The sequence below is a fragment of the Protopterus annectens genome, chromosome 1.part0 (genome assembly GCF_019279795.1).
Source record: "Protopterus annectens isolate FY-2018-M chromosome 1.part0, PAN1.0, whole genome shotgun sequence".
NCBI classification, from domain to species: Eukaryota; Metazoa; Chordata; order Ceratodontiformes; family Protopteridae; genus Protopterus; species Protopterus annectens.
Window position 1 is genome coordinate 1,927,753,393 of NC_056725.1, and position 21,382 is coordinate 1,927,774,774.

The 21,382-nt window shown below is 39.1% G+C and overlaps 1 protein-coding gene across 1 annotated transcript in view; it reads right to left on the minus strand.

The window, feature by feature from the left end:
• Window positions 1-21,382, minus strand: part of RAI14 (retinoic acid induced 14) — a gene marked incomplete in the record, with an annotated part of 1,743,343 nt that overhangs the window by 453,998 nt on the left and 1,267,963 nt on the right. Inside the window, 1 exon segment of the mRNA XM_044070211.1 lies at window positions 9,734-9,791. Coding sequence (XP_043926146.1) covers window positions 9,734-9,791 — 58 coding nt within the window.

Below are 21,382 nucleotides of genomic sequence, written 5' to 3' on the forward strand. Positions count from 1 at the left end.
CAGCACATCAGAAGTTTAGGGCCTTCTTATTCTCTTCTAAAGTAAACTCTTCCTAATGCAGCAAATAAGGAAGAGGTCAGAAAGAAAAGAGAAGAAATGATGCACCCTCAAAGAATGGATGGAATACAAGATGACTGGCTTACGGATTACATATTCTACATCACTGTGCACAGGCATAGCTAGGGTGGGGTGAAGAAGGCAACTTCCCCAGGTGCAATATGTTAGGAAGCACGATCAGCAGATCCTGACTGGTCTTAAGCGCATTACTGTCAATCAGAAATAATTGCTGGTATTGCATATTGCTGTCAGGAGTGAAGTGCTATAGTTTTCCATGTCTTCAGTGCATTATTGGCATTCATTTGCCAGCATAGTGCTCAGTGTGTAGTATATACTGTAGCAGCTGTAAATAGTTTGCTACAACTTAAACTTAGCTTAGAGGAGAGGGAGGTGCCAGACTGAGGAATGGCGCTGGGTGCACAAACAGCTAGCTACGCTGCTGTAATGGTGCGAAGTGCAAGGAGACATTGGAAAAAGCAGCACAGAAAATGGGTGGTGTTCTGTTTAAATTAGCATAAAGTGAAAAACCACAAAAGCCGCTTTACCTGGAATACTTGGGGCAAAGGACTTCTAACTATGGCAGGAGATATCAGTGTCTGAAAATACAGTGTATTTTCATTAGGACTCAGACAACAGAAAGATGATCAAATAAATGCCAAGAAGGAAGGTGCTCAAAAATATAAATTCAAAACATTGTGAACAAATCCAAATTCGCTAATAATTTATTCAAAGGTTCAAACAAGCAACACATCTGATCTCAGCTTGATGAAAGCAGTAGTACAGACATTTTGTCATCCATGCAGCACAAGTTGGTTATTGCCACAATGATGCATAATGCAAAAACGGTATGAGAAATTCAAAGTCACTGTGTGATGTGCAAATGTATTTATTTATTTATTTCTGTGTTTTGTTAACTGGGTTGAGACCCATTTTCAAATGAAGTCTGGCAGCATACTGTACAATCAAATGCTCAGAGGCACACAGAAGGCAAACAAAGACTGAAAGAATCAAACTCAGGATTTCAGAAAGAAGACTGTTAGCAAATTGTTGCCTTAATCCCTTCAGCTAATGTTGTGGTTCATTGATGTGACAAATAAATGATACAAAGCATACGATACGTGACATCTTGAGTAGTAGTGAGTATATGGCATTTCAACAGCATGGGGGACTTAATGTGTAATGTACAAATGGTACGAGGAAGTGAATGAGTGACACACAACTGGCAAGGGAATAAACGAAAGGCATATGTATGGCATGGGGACGAGGTGCTCAAATGGTACAAGAAACTAAAAGTCAGTGCAGTGTGTAAGCAGTGCATGAATGCAACGTGTAACACGTAAACAGAAGATGCGAGGCAAAGCACAATGTATACATAAAGCAAGGGCTGTCAACTTTGCACAAGACAAAAAAAAATGGACAAGACACTAAAGATAATCACAAGGCCTTCTTTAGTTATGTCAAAAACCTGGGAGGCAACTCCCAGATATGCTCCGAGTTAGTGCAAAATGACAAAAAATATACTGAACCCAGACATTGCCAACATCCTGGCAGAAAGGTTCAGTGCAAACCCCCCCCCCTTCCCCCCCAAAAGAGCAAATGTCTATCCCAACAGAGTGTAGCCTTCCTGAGATCACAGATGCACAGGTGAGAGCTGCCCTCTCCAAAGCAAAAAACATAGCATCAGTGGGACCAGACGGTGTCCCATGCTGCTTCTTACACGAGCTCCATCAAGAACTAAACCCTCATATAAAGTCACTGTTAAATCTCAGCCTTACTACAGGATATGTACCCAAGGAATGGCATACAGCAACAGTGGTCCCACTCTACAAAGGTGGTGCCACAACAGACCCCGGAAACTATCGCCCTATAAGCCTGACTAGCCTGGTCTGCAAAGCTATGGAGCGTATCACCATGGAAATCATAAACAAAGACATTGGGAACCCCCAGACACTAGATCCTACCCAATTCGGCTTTAAGGGCAGATCTTGCCTCTTGAACCTGGTCGACGTCTTTGAAACAGTTACCAAAGCCATGGATGAAGGGAAGGTAGTCCACACAGCCTACCTGGACCTCACAAAAGCCTTCGACACAATACCCCACTCGGGCATCATAAATAAGCTCACCAGCTTAAATATCAACCCCTATGTCACAAGATGGGTTGCAAACTGGCTCAGGGATAGAACCCACATGGTCAGAATAGCAGGTGCTATGTCAGACTCTAAACCAGTTACAAGTGGCGTCCCACAAGGCTCAGTCCTGGGACCTCTCTTGTTCGGTATATATTTCTCCGCGGTACAGGCTAACACGAGTGGACTATGGCTGAACAGATCAATTAATTAAGTACTGCTTGGTGGGAAAAACAGAGCAAGCAGAATAGATAGCTCTAAAACAATGAAAAAAATACTCCTGTGTAGTATTGTAGCAGGCAATTGCAGTATAACAGTGTAGTTTAGTACACAGTAAACAAATACGGTAGGGGGAAGGCAATAAAAAAGTGCAGTAAATAGTATAAATAAGCAAAAAACAGGCAACTTACAGATTTCTGGAAGCTCAGAAGCCTCTAGTCATCTGTAATCTCAGCTTAGAGTAGTGGCTGGTAGCCAACCTCAGTTCAGCTCAGTACAAACAAGCAATGGTGTACGTAATGATGTGCTATACATGAGACTATCCCAAAGGACAGAGTTGTTAAAAGTACATCTGAGGAAGTTACTGCTCTGTGCCCTTGACTGACAGGAGTTTGGAGACTTGCATCAGGAACAAAATAAGCATTATTAATTCCAAGGTCGTCGCTTCTGCTCCCAAATTTTATTTTGCACTGTGAAATGTAGCCAGCACTATCCAAAATTAACATAATTCACCGGGACAGAAAATGACCCAAGTCACAGAAAGTAAGCAAATATGAAAACTAATAAAAAGGGGACGGTGTTACTTTTTTGGTAAGCAACTGCATTTTGTCCATTTGTAATCTGGTCCTTATCTTGAACCCAGAACGTGGGAGTTTCTCAATAGAAAATTAAAGAAAAAAAAGGAGCTCTGGACAGCTAATCAAGAGTGCCACCTTTGTCTTACTTTAAAAATGTTGCAAATCCTGCTGTCTCTAATGGGGAACTGCACTATCTGTACTTAAAATAGAATCAGATCACTGAATATCCTGAACGGGAGTCAGACAGTAAGCAAACAACTGCTTGCCATCACTGTACATCTTTCCTTTGTAGATACATTCTTGACAGAATGTTCACCTAAGAAAAGACATTTACTAAAAGTGAGAATACCTAAACGTATTGTTAAAGAAATGGTCACTGTTTACAAGGGCAGTGCATAGTACATAAAGGAAATAGCTCTTTTTAGCCCACATCAGCCTGACCACCTGCAAATACTGCATTACTCAACACATTCATCCCCACTATAATCAAAAATGCTAAAGTACTGCCCTATAATGCCCCATACGGTTAGCTTTGGGTGACCAAATTTACTGCTCAAACAATGGTCACACATTTGCAGTCATCCACAACCGATGAGGATTTTGCAATTATTCTCCCACTCTCCAGGATGTTCCTGAGAGTTTAATGTCTTATGCAGGCAAATGCTGGCTGCACAGGTCCTCACCGTGCTCTCAAAGACAGCTTACAACATGCTGGGTTAACGCTGGCTCAGTTGAAACTGCTTTGATTAACCTTCTGTTCTCCATCAGAAGAATTTTCTCAGGAAGATAAAGTCATTCTCTCTCTTAAAATAGCAGAGTTACCCCAGGACACTCAGTCCTAGTTTGTCTTGCTGGATTCTCAGACGTAGTGCCTGGTGTTCCAAATCCAGCCACATATGTGCCAAAGTCAGGGTTACAGCCTTTATACAACAGAGTCTAATAAAAGGGAAATATCACTTCCAGCCCCTACATATTTATGTGGGTCTAGAGGGACTTGAAGGGCAAACTTGAGACTTTTTTAACATGAAACATTTACTCTGCATTTCTGAATTCTAGTTATATAACCTACTCAGGTAAATTCCTTTGGAATTCTGCAGTAATACATGTAGTACACTTGTTTAAGACCTTACCATAACAAGAGATGTCTGACTGATCATTTTTGCAGTATTACTAACCTAGCCGTATGTCTGGCCAGCATACTAAAGCCCGGGCATCCTCCCCTAATGCCATACATCCAATGAGTGATATCAACTCAGTGGATGCAGGGGTTACATACAGGATGTACGGACACAAGATAGGATTTCTTAAAGCAGACAATCTGCTGAAGCAGAATTTGAGACAAATATGTACAAGTCAAAAAAGAGGTGAAAAATATAAAAAAAAAAAACACATGTGCCAAACTGAAAAGGAAAGAAAGAGGGATGTAATACTGCAACACTGATCAATTAGACATCTACTGTTATGGTTAATTCTTGTACAACTGTACTATGTCCTACCGTTATCATTACTGCAGTATTAATAACCTATGGGAGATTCCCAAAGGCCTGTAAGAAGATCGGGAAGAGGAATCCTGAACAGGCTTATGGTCCAAAAAACCTAGCAAAACTGAACAAGCAAACCCTGCCCTATTCTTGGAAAAAAATATCAATCTTGTAATAGTTTGTGAAGGTGTGAAAAAAACACCAAGTAGCCACTTCAGGAAAAGATTTGGAATCTAAACTTTGAAGAAATCCCTAAAAATGCAACAGCTTTAGTGGAATGAACATTAACTGGAGCCAAAATGTGCTTATCATTGAAACAGTAGCAAAAAGAAATTGCACTGGAAATCCAATTCAGTTAGTTTGATTAGGAACAGGTGCACCCAAAGTTTTGACTTCAAAAGAGACAAACAGTTGATCAGACGTCTTGACAGACTTGACTCTTTCTAAATAGAACCTGAGCTGCCAACAGACCTTCAAAAAATGTAGGATCCTCTCCCTTGAATTCTGAGGGAAATGAAAAAAGGTAGGCAAGTTAATGGCCTAATACAAGGATAGCTCATTAAACTTTTGGCATAAAAGAAGGATTAGTATAAAGAATAATCATATCCTTATGAAAGATGAGAAAAGATGGAATAGCCATTAAAGCTTGCAACTATGAGACCTACTTAGCAGTAGTCAAAGCCACTAACATCATAGTTTTCCAAGGACAAAACTTAAGACAAGCACAGGCAGAAGGCTCATAAGGGGGTAAAGTAAGCTTTTCCAGAACACTCTTCAAATCCCAGGAAGGAGGTATAACCTTTCCTGCTGGTCTAATATGAAGGACACCTTTCAAAAAACTGTCTCACCTCAAATCCAAGAAGACACTCGTGGGTCCAAAGGGAGACAAGCAAAAATGGCTGCCAGATGAGCTTTAATAGAAGAAAAAGCCAGCCCAGCACTGAACAATTCACACAAGCAAACAAGCAGTAAACAAGATCTGAAGGGTTGACAGGGTGGTGGCATATTACAGCAAGGAAAGAAGCCTGACCTTTGGAGACAAAAGTCTTGTATTACGTGCTGGACTCTGAGACACATGGTTCTGGTAGACCACCAGTTGAAGAGCATGAAAAAGAGACCCACCAGTTGAAGAGCATGGAAAAGAAAACACTAGATGTTATTCTTTCCAACAAGAAAACTCCTTCTTGATGAAGGGAGGAATGTTGAAGGTCAAAGGATAGCAATGTTGAGTCCAAACTGACTTCAGATACAACTGCATCTGAATCATATGGAGTCTGGCAAAAAGAACTATAGGAATCATTAATGCCACATACCCCAGACCTCAGAGAACCTCCTTTGCAGTTGTCACATCTAAACTAAAAGGTTCTGAAGATAGTCCATCAAGAAAATAACCTTGTCTTCTGAAAGAGAAAATGCCATTGACAATATGTTGATTCTGTATTTCAGAAAAATTTGATCCTGAAGTGGAGTTAAGCAAAACTTCTTTAGGTTCAGTGTGAACTCCAGCCTGGTCAGAAGGTCCATTAAAATGCAAATGCATCAGAAGCTCTTGAGCAGGAACCTGCATGAAGACATTGTCCAGATAAGAAAATATCTGAATAGCTTGAAGTCTGCAAAAAAGCTATGACAGTAGTTCAGTACTTTATGAGTACCCCTGGAGCAGTAAGGCAGAAAACTGAAAGTGATATGAATACACATAAAAACAAGCAAGAATTTCCTGAACTCTGGAAGAATAGGAATACAAAAATAAGTGTCTTTTAACTCATTCACTCCAAAGGAGCTCAGGAAGTTTGTACTGCAACTTCCAATGGATGGAGCCTAAGTCTTTTGACAGAATCAAAGTATGTCCTCACATTTCAAACAAATGTTGATATCTCTGGAACCATAGTGGTTATGAAAGAAGTATAAATGGCAAACTCTTCAGCACAAACTATTTTTATAGTGGCAGTATTCTTTAGAGGTTGTAGGTCTTAAATCAAATTTTATAAGCCACAGTAAACACAGTTACTATTACATTTGTAATATTTTGTAAACAACATAGAATATCTCAGCAACCACTCAAGTTACACACAAATTGTCAGCAGCATTGTATTCATCTAGCTGAGAGCTTTCATGTGAGGCTAAGGAGTTCTGTCTGTGTTACTTGGTTGCTGAGATATTTAGAAACGTGAAAATTATATAGTATATATATATATATATACATACATATATATATATATATAGGTTCATATATATATATATATATATATATATATATATATATATATATATATATATATATACACAGGTTCATAGGTAGGTACTAGGCTATCTGCCCGAGGGCATTTATAAGCCTAGTCAGAGTGTGTCGGCTTTCGCCGCCCATTGATTAACTGATCCTCTATCAAGCAGAGCCAATGAAGTGATCCCAGGGGTGTATTTTCTGTTACCCATCTACTCTTCAAGGTTTCTCTTGAGTGTTAGTGAGGGGCTCTGCCCAATGTAATTTGGAATTTTGTTCCAAAGCATGGGGAGTCTGTGTGACAGGAATCTATCCCTTCAGCATTTTATTGTTGTGGCGAGGTTTAGCTCACTGGAGCATGTGGCTCGCAGTGACTTGGATTTCTTTAGGCGGAGCATATCCATCAGTTCTGAGTTGGACATGGCTTTGTAAGTCAGGCAGAGATCACCTCTGAGTAAGAGAGTACAGCCGGAGTTTTTTCAGTCGGGCTGCATAGGACATATGTGTGAGACCAGTAATACTCTTCGTGAGGTACATATGATATATATATGACATACATATGATATATATTCTATATATAAATTAATATAATAAAAACAAAAGTTAATATCTCGTTTCTTGTACTAGACAGAGGTCAAATATTAATGCAGTTGAATTTGCCATTGTGTAAGGTTTAAGAAGAAATCTTTTAAAACCTTGTACATAGCATGGTTTTGGAATTACTGATGCAAATACAGACAAGTAATATTTGACACCTAGAGGCAACAGTGGGAGTTAACTGCAGATGCACCTGGAGGCATCACTCCTTACACAGAAAGGACCAATTTTAGAAGGTTACTTCCTCTGAAGTTTACACACCAGAAAAAGAAAAATTTGTTTTAGGATCAGAATGATCTTACCCTTTTCCTGCAAGGATATGTAAAGTTCTGCTACCACAGAACAAAAAAGATGTTGTTTATCCAGAACAGAATCCAGCATATTAGCCTTGACATCCTCAGGTCAAGGCCGAAGTCTAAACCATGAAAACCTATGCAGAACTGAACCAGTAGCCACAGTCCTAGAAGAGGCATCTGTAACATCACAACTATCTCCAACAGAATGTCTAACCACTTGAGTGGCAGAATTAAGTAAAGATAGTGCATTAGACTTTGCTTTTCAATCATGAAAGACAGAAAGCCCCTTATCCAAGTTACCATGAATAGAAAAAAAGGAATCTAACCATATGGGTTTAGTAAATTATAGCCCTAAAAGCTAAAATGGCATAACTATTCACTTTTTAGCCATATCTATCAATGGCTCTACCATCTTTATCTGTAGATAAAACATTAGAGGAAGACAGGGTCTTGGAAGTCTTCTTAGCAACAATGGTAATGGAAGAAGGATCCAAAACAGGAGTCTTGTATAGGAACTTAACTGAGTCTGGCACTTTGTAAATTCTGTCAGGCCTCCAACAGGATTGTGATAGCATGAACAGCAGAAGTACCAAATGGCCTGAGGTCTCATCAATAGAGACAACAGAGATGGCCAGGTTTGACTCTGCAGCAGAAATCTCCAAATTGAGCTTCTTTGATTTAGTTTTTGGCACTGAAGGGACATTGGCTGTGGAGGACTCATATGCCATCTTACCCTGAGCAAGGGCTTTAAGTTTCTACTTCTCCTAATAAATTTAATAAAAGACAACAACTATGCAAAGTCTTAGGTGCAAATCCTTGACAGACCAATCCCTATAATTGTGCTCAAGACTCAGACAAAACAAACATTCAGTTTGGTGATCTCTGTGAGGAATCTCCCATACACAATCACATTTCTCTTTCTTTGATGACATGTACAAAACTTATGAAAGGTCAAAAAAGAGAAAGAGGAAGATCTCCAACACAGATACTTATCTGCCCAACAGCAAACAAAAAGGCACAGACTGTATGTATGACAAACCAACAATGAAGTGAGATGACATCAGGAAAGTTCTGAGGTATTTTGGTTACAATTATCCTTTATGTATCACTCACTGCCTCCATTGGGCTGAGGTCATACGTCAGCCGTACAGCATTTGGGGAGGGGGCTCGAGCTTTGGTATGCTGCCGAGATGTACTGCTACCCTTGGCGGGATATCCCATAGGTTATTACTACTGCAACAGTGAACATAGAAGTTCAAATACCAATACTAATTACTGCTGCCTTGGTACTCTGTGTCTCACTTTTCTTCCACTCACACATACCAAGCAGTAAATGTGAATTACAGCTACAACACACAAAACACAACAGGACCATACCTTTCAACCTGAAATCATAAAAAATCTTGACAAAGGCACATGAAAAATAGGTACAACTCTGTATGCTTATTAATATAATTTTTGCATACATAATTATGTAACCCCACCCACTCTGGTGGAATTGCAGGATAACAACTTTTAAACGCAAAATGAAGAACAGACAAAATATTTGAGACAAAATAAACAGAACAATAGTGTTTTATTTAAATTAATATGTGAACGTGTATCAAACTTTGAAGTTGTGCAAACTGCAATACTAAAATACAATTGTCTTTTATAAAGATAAAATTAACTGCTTCAGTCTTCTACAACAAAAAATGTTTTCATTGTTTGTTAGGCTACTAATTCTATTGATCTGGCCTTTAACAATATTCCATTTTGTCTTCTAACATTGAAGAAGAGTTGGATTGGCTTGAATACTGCTGGCAAGTCAGATTAAATGCATGTTTTTACCCTGGACTAAACAATAGAGAAGAATTCATTATGTATCTAAAAAGAAAGGGGCTTAAGCATTAGCTTTAGTATTCTTGTCTTTCTAATTAACTAATTCCAATTTATGGGTTAATTATGTTTCAATTGATGTTTTAATTGATTTTAGAATGATATATAAGTGTATTGCTTTTGATTCACCACCAGTCTGAAGAAATCTCCGATGTTAGGAGATGAAAGCACTCACTTGTGGTGGAATTTTGGAGTGATTTGTGTCTGGAACAAATCCTGGTTTTACCTTTGTGCTGTGTCTGTCAACACTTTTTACTTTTAAAGTTTAAAAATGACTTACCTGCATAGTGTAATGCAGTTCTTCCTCCACTGTCAGTGTTTTCTACTGGACACTTGTACTGTAAAACATGAAAAAGAAATGTAAGTGATCTGCATGACTTTAAGCTGCCACAACATAAAGTCTGATAATAAGCCTTTTTCAGTGACACTCGTACACTCAGAGACTGGCACTAACACTGTGCATTTATTTATTTGATAACTACTTGGATAACTCCGATGGATACTATCTTCCACAGTCCAGTCTACAACAGAATGGCATAATAACATAGCACATTATAGTCAGTACACTGATGAAATGACCGACTGATAAGGAATTACTGCAGACTAAAAGGAGAGAAGCAGTTTTTGTCTACTAACAGAAAACAGTGGAACCCAAGTGGTGAAGTCTCTGATCAAACTGTACCTACCAAATGAGTATGATCTCAGTGGTAGGGAAGGACATATACAGGATTCTAAGGGAATATCTTGTAAAAATCCTAGAGGACAACCATCTCCATGATGTCAGCCAGTATGAATTCACAGTTAAAAGGTCATGCCAAGCAAACGTGACAGGGATAATGAATGTACGTAAACAGCATGTGGCAGACAATCTACCCTGACTTTGTTAAGGTCTTTGACCATGCAGTCTCAGTGGACTACAGAAGCTCAAGGGGATCAGGGCAAGGGTCAAAACATGGTCAATATCTGTGGAAAAATGACTGGAAGGCAGAACACAGCGAGTGGTGATGAAGGCTGGGGGGCACTATCCAAACAAAAGAGAAGAAATCAGTGGTGTGCCTTATCGATTGGCTTTGACACTTTTCTCAGTGTGCATGTTGAGGACATTACACAGAGAATACAGAAAAAGCTTACTCTCTGAGGGTAACACAAACATAACAGTACAGGTATACAAATGGGACAACCCTCATGTGTGGAAAACGTCTCAGCATGGTTGCTAGGGTTCAATGATGTGCAAAGTGCTACAGCTTGAAAATAAAAACAGAAGCACTGGAGGAGATCAGTTAAACGCCACAGAAAGAATGACCTTGAGTAGTCATATTAAGGCCCAGTAAATTGCAAGGTACAAAACAAAAGTGTAACAGCTGAGGCAAACAAAAAGCAAGGGTGCATACAAAACTATATGGGTTACAGGGATAAGGAGGTAATGTTCCCATCTCTTCAAGACACTGGCCTAGGTGCAGCTGAAGTACTGTGTTCGGCCCTTGGGAGCTGTACAGACACAAACAAATCAAGACACTGGCAAAGGTACAAAAAATGGTTATTGGGACACTCAAGAAGGATGTACAGAAAACCGTACAGGTTAAAGTTGAGAGTAAGATGGGCATTCTGCCCTCCAAGGTACAAAATGGAAAGGAGGAAGGAGGGACATGGTGAGTCAATCAGCAGGAACTGGGAGGGACTTAAGCTGAGAAGACTTGATGGAAAGAGGTGGAGAGAGTAGGAAGCAGACTGAAGGATCTGGATTCACTTTGGAATTAAAGAAAATAAATAAATTTAATGGAAAACATGTTGAAAAGATGGAACAAGCTCTCCACTTGAATAGTACACACCAAAACTTTTACACTCTAAAATAGGCCTGAAAACAGTCTCAGAAAGTGGGTGGGACAGGTTGCTAGAAAAGGCATCCAGGCTGACAACCTGGCTTTCTAGACTATAAATGTGCCCTCTTCTGACCTTAACGTCTAACATAATATAGTGAGTAATGATTTGCTCCTATAAAATGCACATTTTGTTCCGCTTAGAATGTAAAAGAGTTTGCAAACTATCCACAGGATCAATACACTGCATCAATCTGCCAACTAGTAGGAAAAAGTAGTACTGTTAGACCTTGCTCCTTCTTGTATATCTCCTCCATTTCCAACATGCCTACATAATTCTTGACCTACTGCTCTACATCTGGTTGACTTACTGCAACTCATCTTAAGAAACTAATTAATGCTTTAACACTTTATTGCTTTCTCTTCAATGTTAACAGGACCAGCTGCCTCCTATAACTATAAACATTAACTAAAAGAAAAAAAAAAATTATCATAAAGTTAAATCGTCACAATCCATGCCCATCTCTTTATGCCTTAGGACTGATTAGCTGTGGGCCGAAGTCAGCATCTTTAAGACCATCAAAGCCTCTAAAATTCTGCCCCTAACTACAATAACATACTACGCTTCCCCTTCTCTCCAGCTCAGATTTGTTCCAAACGTACATACATAGGACCTTCTAACTGAAAAATGGCCTCATGACCATTCCTCCAGATCTCTGAAAAGACGGAAAAGTACATGAAAGGAGGATGTGGGTAGGGTTGTTGATGGGTGCAGGTGCGGAATATGAAGATTTATGTTAAGGTTAGTATAAAACCTTTGTGTTTTCCATGATCCACTCTGGTCACTTCAACCATGCAACAGAGTCCTCAGTTACTACCTCATGGGTGGTATCAAGGCAAACTACCATGGAGTATGGTGGAGCCCTGGACTTTGAGATCATGTCTAGCTTACAAAGCTTACAACTTCCAAAAGTTTACAGTGAAGCCCAAGGAGCAACTGTGCAGTATTATCAATTGAACAGCTGTTGAAAAAAAACATCAGTGGTATCTCTAGCAGAATGTGTTTTAGGTTTATGTCTAGTTTTGTCAGGTCTTGTCATATTTAGCATAACAAAAGACACATCAATCTGGTAGCCATCTGTTTTTGTAAAATACTGTGTAAGGTAGTTTTGATTACAAAGCTTAAATTTAAGAAATTCCCCTAGCAGATGTCACCATCACCAAAAATATGACTGTTCCATGAAAATAATTTGAGCTTTACCAAAATCGCTGGTTCAGATGGTGATAAAGTTAACTTTTCCAACATGAAACTCAAGTCCTATAACACAGGAGATTCCTTGATGGAAGGCCAAAGCAGGAATGTTTCCTTAAAAATTCCTTGCATACACAATATGGGAATGGGGAAAAGAGATTTTACCAATGAGGATGACTGTACATAGGGGCATGGAAAATAGGCAAGAGGGAGATGGAATTTATTAGGAAAATTAACAAATGAACCAAGGTATTGGGAGCCTATAACTAGGAAGGGAAAAATCTTAGAGTGGGATGAAGCCAAGTGGAAGTCTGGACTTTTGAGTTGGGCAGTGCCATTCCTACCAGGGATTGATTACAGTGTACAGCCATAAAGAAAGGGATAGGGGAATTTTAAATGAAAGGCTAACTCTGACTGAGTTTACAGATGAATCTAGAAGAGAAGTTACAGTAAAAAGAGACAATTAGTAGGAGCCTACTGCCTAGGGCATATATAATAATGCATGATAACTAAAAGAATCAATCACAAGATGTTAGACAAGACTGGAAAACGAGAAAGGAAAGGCAATAAACAAAGAAACAATGGGAGGACATATGTATGGCAACAAAATCTAGAAGGTTTAGGACCTTTGCATGGAAGTGTTTGCATAGGTATTTTTATACTCTAAATAGACTTCAGAAAAAATTTCTGCAGATAGGCTGCAGTTGCTAAAGATGTGATAGGAAAGAAAGGGGTTCCTGGGAACATGTGTTTTTTTTTTTTTTTTTTTTTTTTTTTTTAAACATAACAAATTGATAGATTCTAGAAATTCTCTACATGACATTTTGTCAGAAATGTTGGGGAGGGGAACACTTTTATTTTTACCTAAGGAAATTATCCTTCTGAACTATGTTTAATGCTGTTGGTTACCACAAAAGGAAATGGAAACCAAAAACAAAACCAACTATAACAGAATTGTTGAATGTTGAAAAGGAGATGAAAGAAATAGAGATGGGTTCTTTAGAAAACAGAAGGACTAAACTACACAGAAGTAAATGAAACTTGTGGGAACAATATGCATAGAAAAATGTTCAGGTGGAGTTATATTATCAGGGAATGCCGTAGATGAGCAAGCTATGTAATGTTAAATTGAATAATTGCTAAGGAAAAAAATAAATGTATAAAATGTATACAAATGAAAACAAAAACATTATACATGATTAGTTGTCTCTTTTATAATTAAATGTGCACTCTTCACTATGCTATGTGTGATGCATACTTTCAATGAAGTTAAAGAAAAAAGCGCACACCTTGACTGACATTAGAAATGGCTGCTATGTGAACTTTGTCATACAGAATAAGGATCCCTTACCAAACATATCAGATTAAAACTGCAAAACTGCTGGAACAGGAGCCACATAAGAGTTTGAACCTTACTTCTCTACCCACAAAAAAAAAAACTTAATCCACTTATTCTTGTATACTTTCCAGATAGAGGACTTACGGCATGCTGCAAGTAAATGGACCACCCTTGAATGGAACAATGGGTCTCTGACCATTACGGGAACTGGAGAAATAATGCAGTTATTCTGAAGGATTGCATGTTTGAGTAAAGCTTGACAAAAATGAGTGAGATCGAAGATCTCTAAGAGGTATGAGATAAGAGGCTTCTCCAACAGCTGAATCCATAATAGAGGAAGCCAAACTGGTACAAGCCACAATGGGGCTATAAGGATGACCATGGCCTTGAGCATCTTCACAATCTGTAGAAATTTCCTTATGAATGGAAATGTAACGAAGGTCATAAAGAAGACCTGTAGTTTAAAAGCAAAAATTAATGCTCACTGCACTCTGTTCGCCTGATAATAAACAAGACTTATAAAATACAACAAAAAAACAGGCTTAAATAGTGGGAAGTATACTTGCTGTGTTCGATTCAAGTCAGTCACAGGAGGTAACCAAATGTTCCACAAAAAGAAACAAAGCTGTAACCTATAAACAAGCTTTACTTTGCGAATTCTTAATCCAATAAAAAAGAGTCAAAATCACCATGGAGTGTTCATTTGAACCTACTCATCCACTGGGCAATAGCTTGTAGAAAAAACACGCAACCAGCATGTAAAAATAAATCCAAGCGTCCAGTAGAAACCACGTTTATTAAACGCTGGTTGCGTGTTTTTTCTACAAGCTATTGCCCAGTGGATGAGTAGGTTCGAATGAACACTCCATGGTGATTTTGACTCTTTTTTTATTGGATTAAGAATTCGCAAAGTAAAGCTGTTTATAGGTTACAGCTTCGTTTCTTTTTGTGGAACATTTGGTTACCACCTGTGACTGACTTGAACTGAACACAGCAAGTATACTTCCCACTATTTAAGCCTGTTTTTTTGTTGTATTTTATAAAGAAGACCTGGATGTTGAACCAGATGTACCAGTGTGTCTCTTGCTGTGGGAGAATACGGGAAAATAGGGGCTGCACTTGGCACTGATCAGGAATGTAAACAGGTCAAGACAAGGCCTTCCCCACTGGTGAAAGATGGTGCTGAGCATTGACGGACTGAGGGACCATTCATGAAGCATCAGTATGCATTGACTGAGCTTGTCCGCCAAATAGCTGGCAGTCTACAAATATGCCTTGCATGGTTCATTCCTATAACTTCATCACCTCCTAGGAGGACTATTCTCATCTCCAGAACACTGATGTGCTAAGAGCCCTCTTGTTGTGACCATGTCCATTGGAACATCGACCAAAAATGACTCACTATTCCACCTCAAGACAAATGCATCTGTGGGGGGAGAAGGACAAAAGTCTGTCCTTGAGAAAGGCTGTCTTGCTGAACACATGAAAGAAGACTAGGGTCAAAACTATCATAAATTTACTTGAAGGGACATTGGGTCAGAACTCTGATTTCACTGAATACTGAACAACTGCTGAAGTACCCTCATTCTGGGTCTTGCAAAGGGAATCAAGAAAATTGTTACAGCCATTATACTCAGTGCATTGAAGCATAGTACCATTGTAAGTTTGTAGGACATCAAGAGAACTCAGGTCCTCATGTCCAGAATGCAGACGATGGATTTCTGTCCTTGTAACAGCTCCACGTGAGGTGTTCACTGATATCTACAAGGTAATGAACAGCTGATGAAAGTCGTTCCATGTTGTGATCAAAGTCTCCCTCAGAGTGGCTGCAAAGAACTACTCATCTAGTTAATGGAAACAATGTACCCTCCTCCCCCCTTTAGCCTTAGGCAAACTATGTCCACCATGACCTTGTGAACTCCATGGACACTGTGACGAATCCAAATGGAAGGGTTGAGGACTGGCAGTGAAGTGTTCTGCTTCTGAATCATGGAAATATCCTGGACTCCCTGGTTATCGTTATGTGCAAATAAGCATCCTACAGATCTAAGCAGCACATCCAATGTCCCTCCTGCAAGCATGGGAGGATCAACCGCACTGTGGCCATTTGGAACTTTTTTCTTTTATTTATCGATTAGGCTGCTTATATATTTAAGATGGGAAGTGGTACCTTGTCTTCTAGGGCACCAAAAAGAACCCTGGATCCCCTCAGTTCTTGTTAGAACTCTGTGATGGCTCTTTTCAACTGTAGGCATGCTAGCTCTAACTTGGCCGCTTGCTTTTGTTGGAGAAGTACACCTGCAATTAAGGATGCTGGCAGTGATGGATAAAGGGGATTTCTGTACACTCTGCATGCTATCACCTTAATTCACTTGTCCTATCTGACAGCCAGCCATTCAGACTGGTACAGGGAGACCCAATCCTCAACTGCCTTCAGAGACAGATAGTTGTGAAAGTCCTCAGGAATTCCACTGTTGTCCTCTAGAATGAAACTGTGGAATTCCTAGTTTTATGGACCACCTCCATCTCTAGGGCTGCACCCATTCTAGAAACCACTATGTCTGCATTGGTTGCTATCAGAATACTGCCTGCAGGGTAGCTGTTGGCTCTTTGTAAGCCACAGAGTATGCATACTCCTTTGGTTATGTGAAAACTTTCTCTGAGGAGAGGTAAACTTTACTTCAGCAGCAGGAACTGTTTTGCCTCTCTTGTTCATTTTACTTTTCTTTTTTCATCTGAGGCTCAAGCAAGGATATACCATCAAAAATAGTGTTGGTGAATGATGCATTAATGCTATCTACAAAACTACAGTGTCTGAGCTAGGCCTTCCAGTGTGTAACAATGCCTGATCCAACTGCTCTGGCCACTCAGTCCACTGCATTATGCAACAGCCTCCCAGACAGACTGTTTACATTGACTAAGGTCACTACCTGGAAGACTCATTTTTTTGTGTAATCTTCCACAGGACAACTTGTTTAGCATCTGTAATGTTTTCTCTTTTACATCACACTGAAATCTATTTAAGTGCATCAGGTAATTCAAAGCCCTGATTAGGAAGTTGCCTGAGGAGTAAACATACACCCCAAATGGTCCAACTCCCTGGAATCCTTGTTGGAGGGGCAAACTATGACTATACTTGGGAAGGCTTTTTCCTGAGGACAATGGCCACTATGACAAAAGTGGCCAAAGATGCCTTACTTTAGCTTCCCTGGAGGTGTTAAAGAATCTTGTGTGTACTTCTAGGGCAGATCCTACCACATCTAGTTTATGCCAAATCTTCTGCACAACCAACAAAACTTTGCAGTCTGAAGGGGAGAACCACCTAGGAAGCCAGAAGGCCAGAGCAGAAAGCTGCCTATAAAATGTCTTCACACTGGGAGACTGGGTTGGTTGGCCATGGCACATGCTGTCTCATCAGCTACAAGACATGTCCAAACCTGGGGTCATCAGAGGAGGGGATACTGGATTAGTATCCTTTCCCTTTCTATGTTAGTAATAAGGATGGAGGACTCTGTGGGAAAGTCCAGGTGTTTCCTCTACACCTCCTCTTTTTTGAAACACTTGGAAGGGATGGTCTGAATGTCAGGGAGAGGAATCTGCACCTGAAACTTGTGATCTGTCCCTTGTAGTTGCTTTCAGTTCTCCTACCTCTAAAGCCTATAAGGGAAGAAGACAATGGGACCAAAACACTAGATTGCAAGGCACCCTAGGATGCAGCCAAGGATAGTGTTGAACACAAAGAATATCATTCAACCTTTGGGGTTGCCTCTCTGTTATTTCCTGAACCTGTCTCACCTCCACCAAGATATTTGGCACCAAGAAAGCCAGAAGCACTCACTGCTGAAGGAACTATCTTATCTCCAGATACTAAGATTGCTGAGACTGCTAGGGAAGTATTTGATGCATAGATACTGAAGGCTGATGTGGTCAACAATGACAACGGACAGGATGCTGAGGTCAGTAACAGGGCTAACCCATCAATGTTAATAGTCAGGGCCCTAGAAACCTTGGGCATTGAAAGGACTACAGTCAAGCTTACTGATGCAAAAGAGCATATTAGTGCCAATTACAAGGATGACATCTGCAGATTTCAGAGATAACACTGGTACCAAGAGGGAACTGGGACAGTACAGGTGTCTCCAAGTCACTTGGTGGTGAAACAGAGCTCAAGAAAGGAGCAGTAGAAATTGTAGGGGAGTGACTTTCCACTGCTAGCCTAGAAAAGAGGGGGAAGACAGAATGCCCTTTTTTAATTTGTGCTTTCACCAGTGTCTTCATGATTTTCTCCCTAATGTGGGCTTTCACCAGTGTCTTCATGATTTTCTCCCAATCAGCATAAACAGAAGGACTGAGAAGAGATTTAGACAAACAAATCAACATTGAAGAAGGTCTCAACTCCAGATGGGAGACCACTTTTTTCTCGATAAGAAGTCACTGACCCTTTTCCTAACAATGTAGACCTCAAGCTTGCATACTCTGCTGGTTCCTGCCTCATTCTGACATACTGAGTAGGAAATGTTCTTGGGAGAAGACATCTTGTACTTGGAAACTCTGGACACAGGGAGAGAGGCTCTACCATCTTGATTTTCTTTTTTTTTTCCCTGGGATTATATCCAGTGGCATCAAAAGGTAACAGAGTCATAATATCAATTTGTTTCTCCTCGCCTGTAAAGTACCTGACCCAAATTTGTCACAAATATCACATTTAGCATGCAAACTATCTAGTTTGAGGCATATAACCAAAAGCATGCAGTCATGAGTGGGAATTTTCTACCCGCACTGAAAGTTTTCTGAAACCCGAGGCCTTATTTTTGCTTAATACTCAAACAAAAAGTGGTGCCAAACCTAGAGAAAAATAACAATCCAATAAACAGTCTATCAGCCCAATTAGTCAAGTAACAACCCTGTTTAAAGTAAACTGCTGTTAATTACATAATGCTGAATGGAAAAGGAATGCTGTACACTAAGCAATCAGCTAAGTAATAAACTTACTAGCTGACTGCTCACAAAACTAGGAAGAAAAGCAAAGGTTTGACCTAAATCTGTAAAATTAAATGAGAAATACTTCTCTTGGACTTCTGGTATGACATTCACAGTGCAATAAGTGGACAGAAGTGTTCTGGGCTTGAATTTTGACAAACTAGCGAAAAATGACAGTATTTGTCAGTGAAAGATTTAAATATTTTACCATAAATATTAATGTCATCTAAACGAGCAATCCAAAGGAAAAAAAGTGTCAGGGAAACATAAAAAGGTGAAAAAAAGTGAAATGGAGCACGAGTACAATATTTAGAGGTGAAAAACTCGCCCTTAACATGGAAAATCTAGGGGAGAACACAAATTTCTCTACTGAAAAAAAAAACACTGATCAAATGCATATTGATTAGTAGCTCCTTGGTGGGCTCTAAAGCCACCAACAAGCAAAAGCTTCAGGAGGTTAAAGATATTCTTTCTAGGCAGTCAGATGTGCTTACTGAGCTACAAGTAAAGGAAAGTGACATTGACGGCAGAATGAATGAAAAAACAGGAAGAATTCCTGCAGAAATTAACTGAATTGGAAGACAGAAGGAAATATGAGAACATAAGACGTACTGCTACATCAGACAAAAAAGGGGAGAGACTGCAAGATTTTATGCAAAGGATTACCTTGCAAACATACATATTGAGTGAGTGAATAGAATTTATACACCATGCATGAACAGGAAAAAAACAACCCACATATATATACTTTTCACTAAAGTAAAAAAAAAAAAAAAATACTCTCCATTTTGTTGAAAATAGCCACAGTCCTGAAGATCACAGACACAAGGGACTTTGCAGACAACTTCTCAGGAGCAACAAGGAAGAGGAGTAATGACTTCATTCCTTTGATTTTAAGACAGAGACATGAATTTTCAGTTTAATCTACTGTACCCAACTACTTTAACAATGTTTTACCCTTTAGGATTAAAAATGTACAAGAACATTTTGCAAGGACTGGTGGAGTTAGAGAACAGAACTCTCCTTTGAACTGGCAATGGGGAAAGTACTTCTAAGAATAATAAGGCCCAGGTAACTGCAAAGAAACTCCCTACAAGTCTTTTTTTCATTTTTTAGGAAAAAGATGTGTGAAAACAAAATAAACGAAGGGATGCACTAAAATAAGTGAAGCAGTTAATTGACAGACTTGATTAAAGAACGTGAATTACCTTAAACACTGCCACAGTCCCTGACAGACTGTAAAAATTACCAGATACCTGCATGACCTGCAAGGAATGCAATACATTATTCTGTTTGGTGTCTCCATCAAAAAGTTTATCCTGCATGACCTGCAAGGAATGCAGTACATTATTCTGTTTGGTGTCTCCACCAAAAAGTTTATAATAGACATAACTAAAACAGTATTAGAATGCATATGTGCCTGTTACTGCAATGGAGTAAAAATTAAGTATAAAGATATATCTGCAACTTGTAACAAAAAACAAAGAAAGGAAAATAAGTTAAATATTTCAGTAATAAAAGGAGAGTATACTTTCTGATCACTGATATGAATGCCCAGTTTAATTTCTAATAATGGAGGTGGAGCTATAAAAGAGAAGGGCTGGGGTTAAAATATTATAGGGGTGTGATTGGACAAATTTGGGGTAAATGAGAGCAGAAAGGGGAAATACTTAAAAAGCTATCCAGACAGCTAACAAGCTCACCCTTTCAAAAGTTCTTTAGTTAAGAAAAGTAATTGGGGAGATTTAAAGGGGAAACGACTAGTACAACAGGCTATTTACACTATATAAATAGGAAGGAATAGGGAGTTAATCAATCTGTAACTGGATAGAAAAGATAGAAAGAAACAAAACAGGACTATAATATGGAAAAGATGTACATTAAAGATACAAGCGTCAGCTGCTGACCTTAAATATAGAAAAGATGTGACTTGCTCGATGTTCTAGCCTGGTGTAAGGAGAAGTTTAGAGTAGCTCACGGAATTATATGTGTAACACAGAAAAGCCTCAAGTCAACGATAGCTCGAGTGATGGAAAAATATGAGAAGTACTTGTATTTATACGTAGTTATTGTTATGTTTAAGGAGGGGAAAAGGATGGCTTTATAAAAGTCTGAATATTCACTTATTTAGCTAACACATAGGAATGAAGATTAACAAACTTAACCTGCTAAAATAATGCTATAATAAAGAAGGGATTATTTTACCTTAGAAATATGAAAGAACAGACCCATTTTCTGATAACTACTGTACTATAATCAAACCACAGAATGAATATATTAATGTGGAATGTAAACTGTCTAATAAATATCAAAAAACCAGATATACGGCCAGATTCATAAAGGTTACAATAAAGTGTTCACTATGTGTACACTTAATGTAACCTTTCTGAGTGAATAAACAAACATTGTGGTAGAGATTATCTTGAATTCTGAAAGTGTACACTTTGTGGTAACCTTTATGAATCCGGCCTATAGTCCTAATGTATGAGTAAAAAAGTAATGCAGAGATAATCATGATACAGGAAAGTTGATTTACAATGA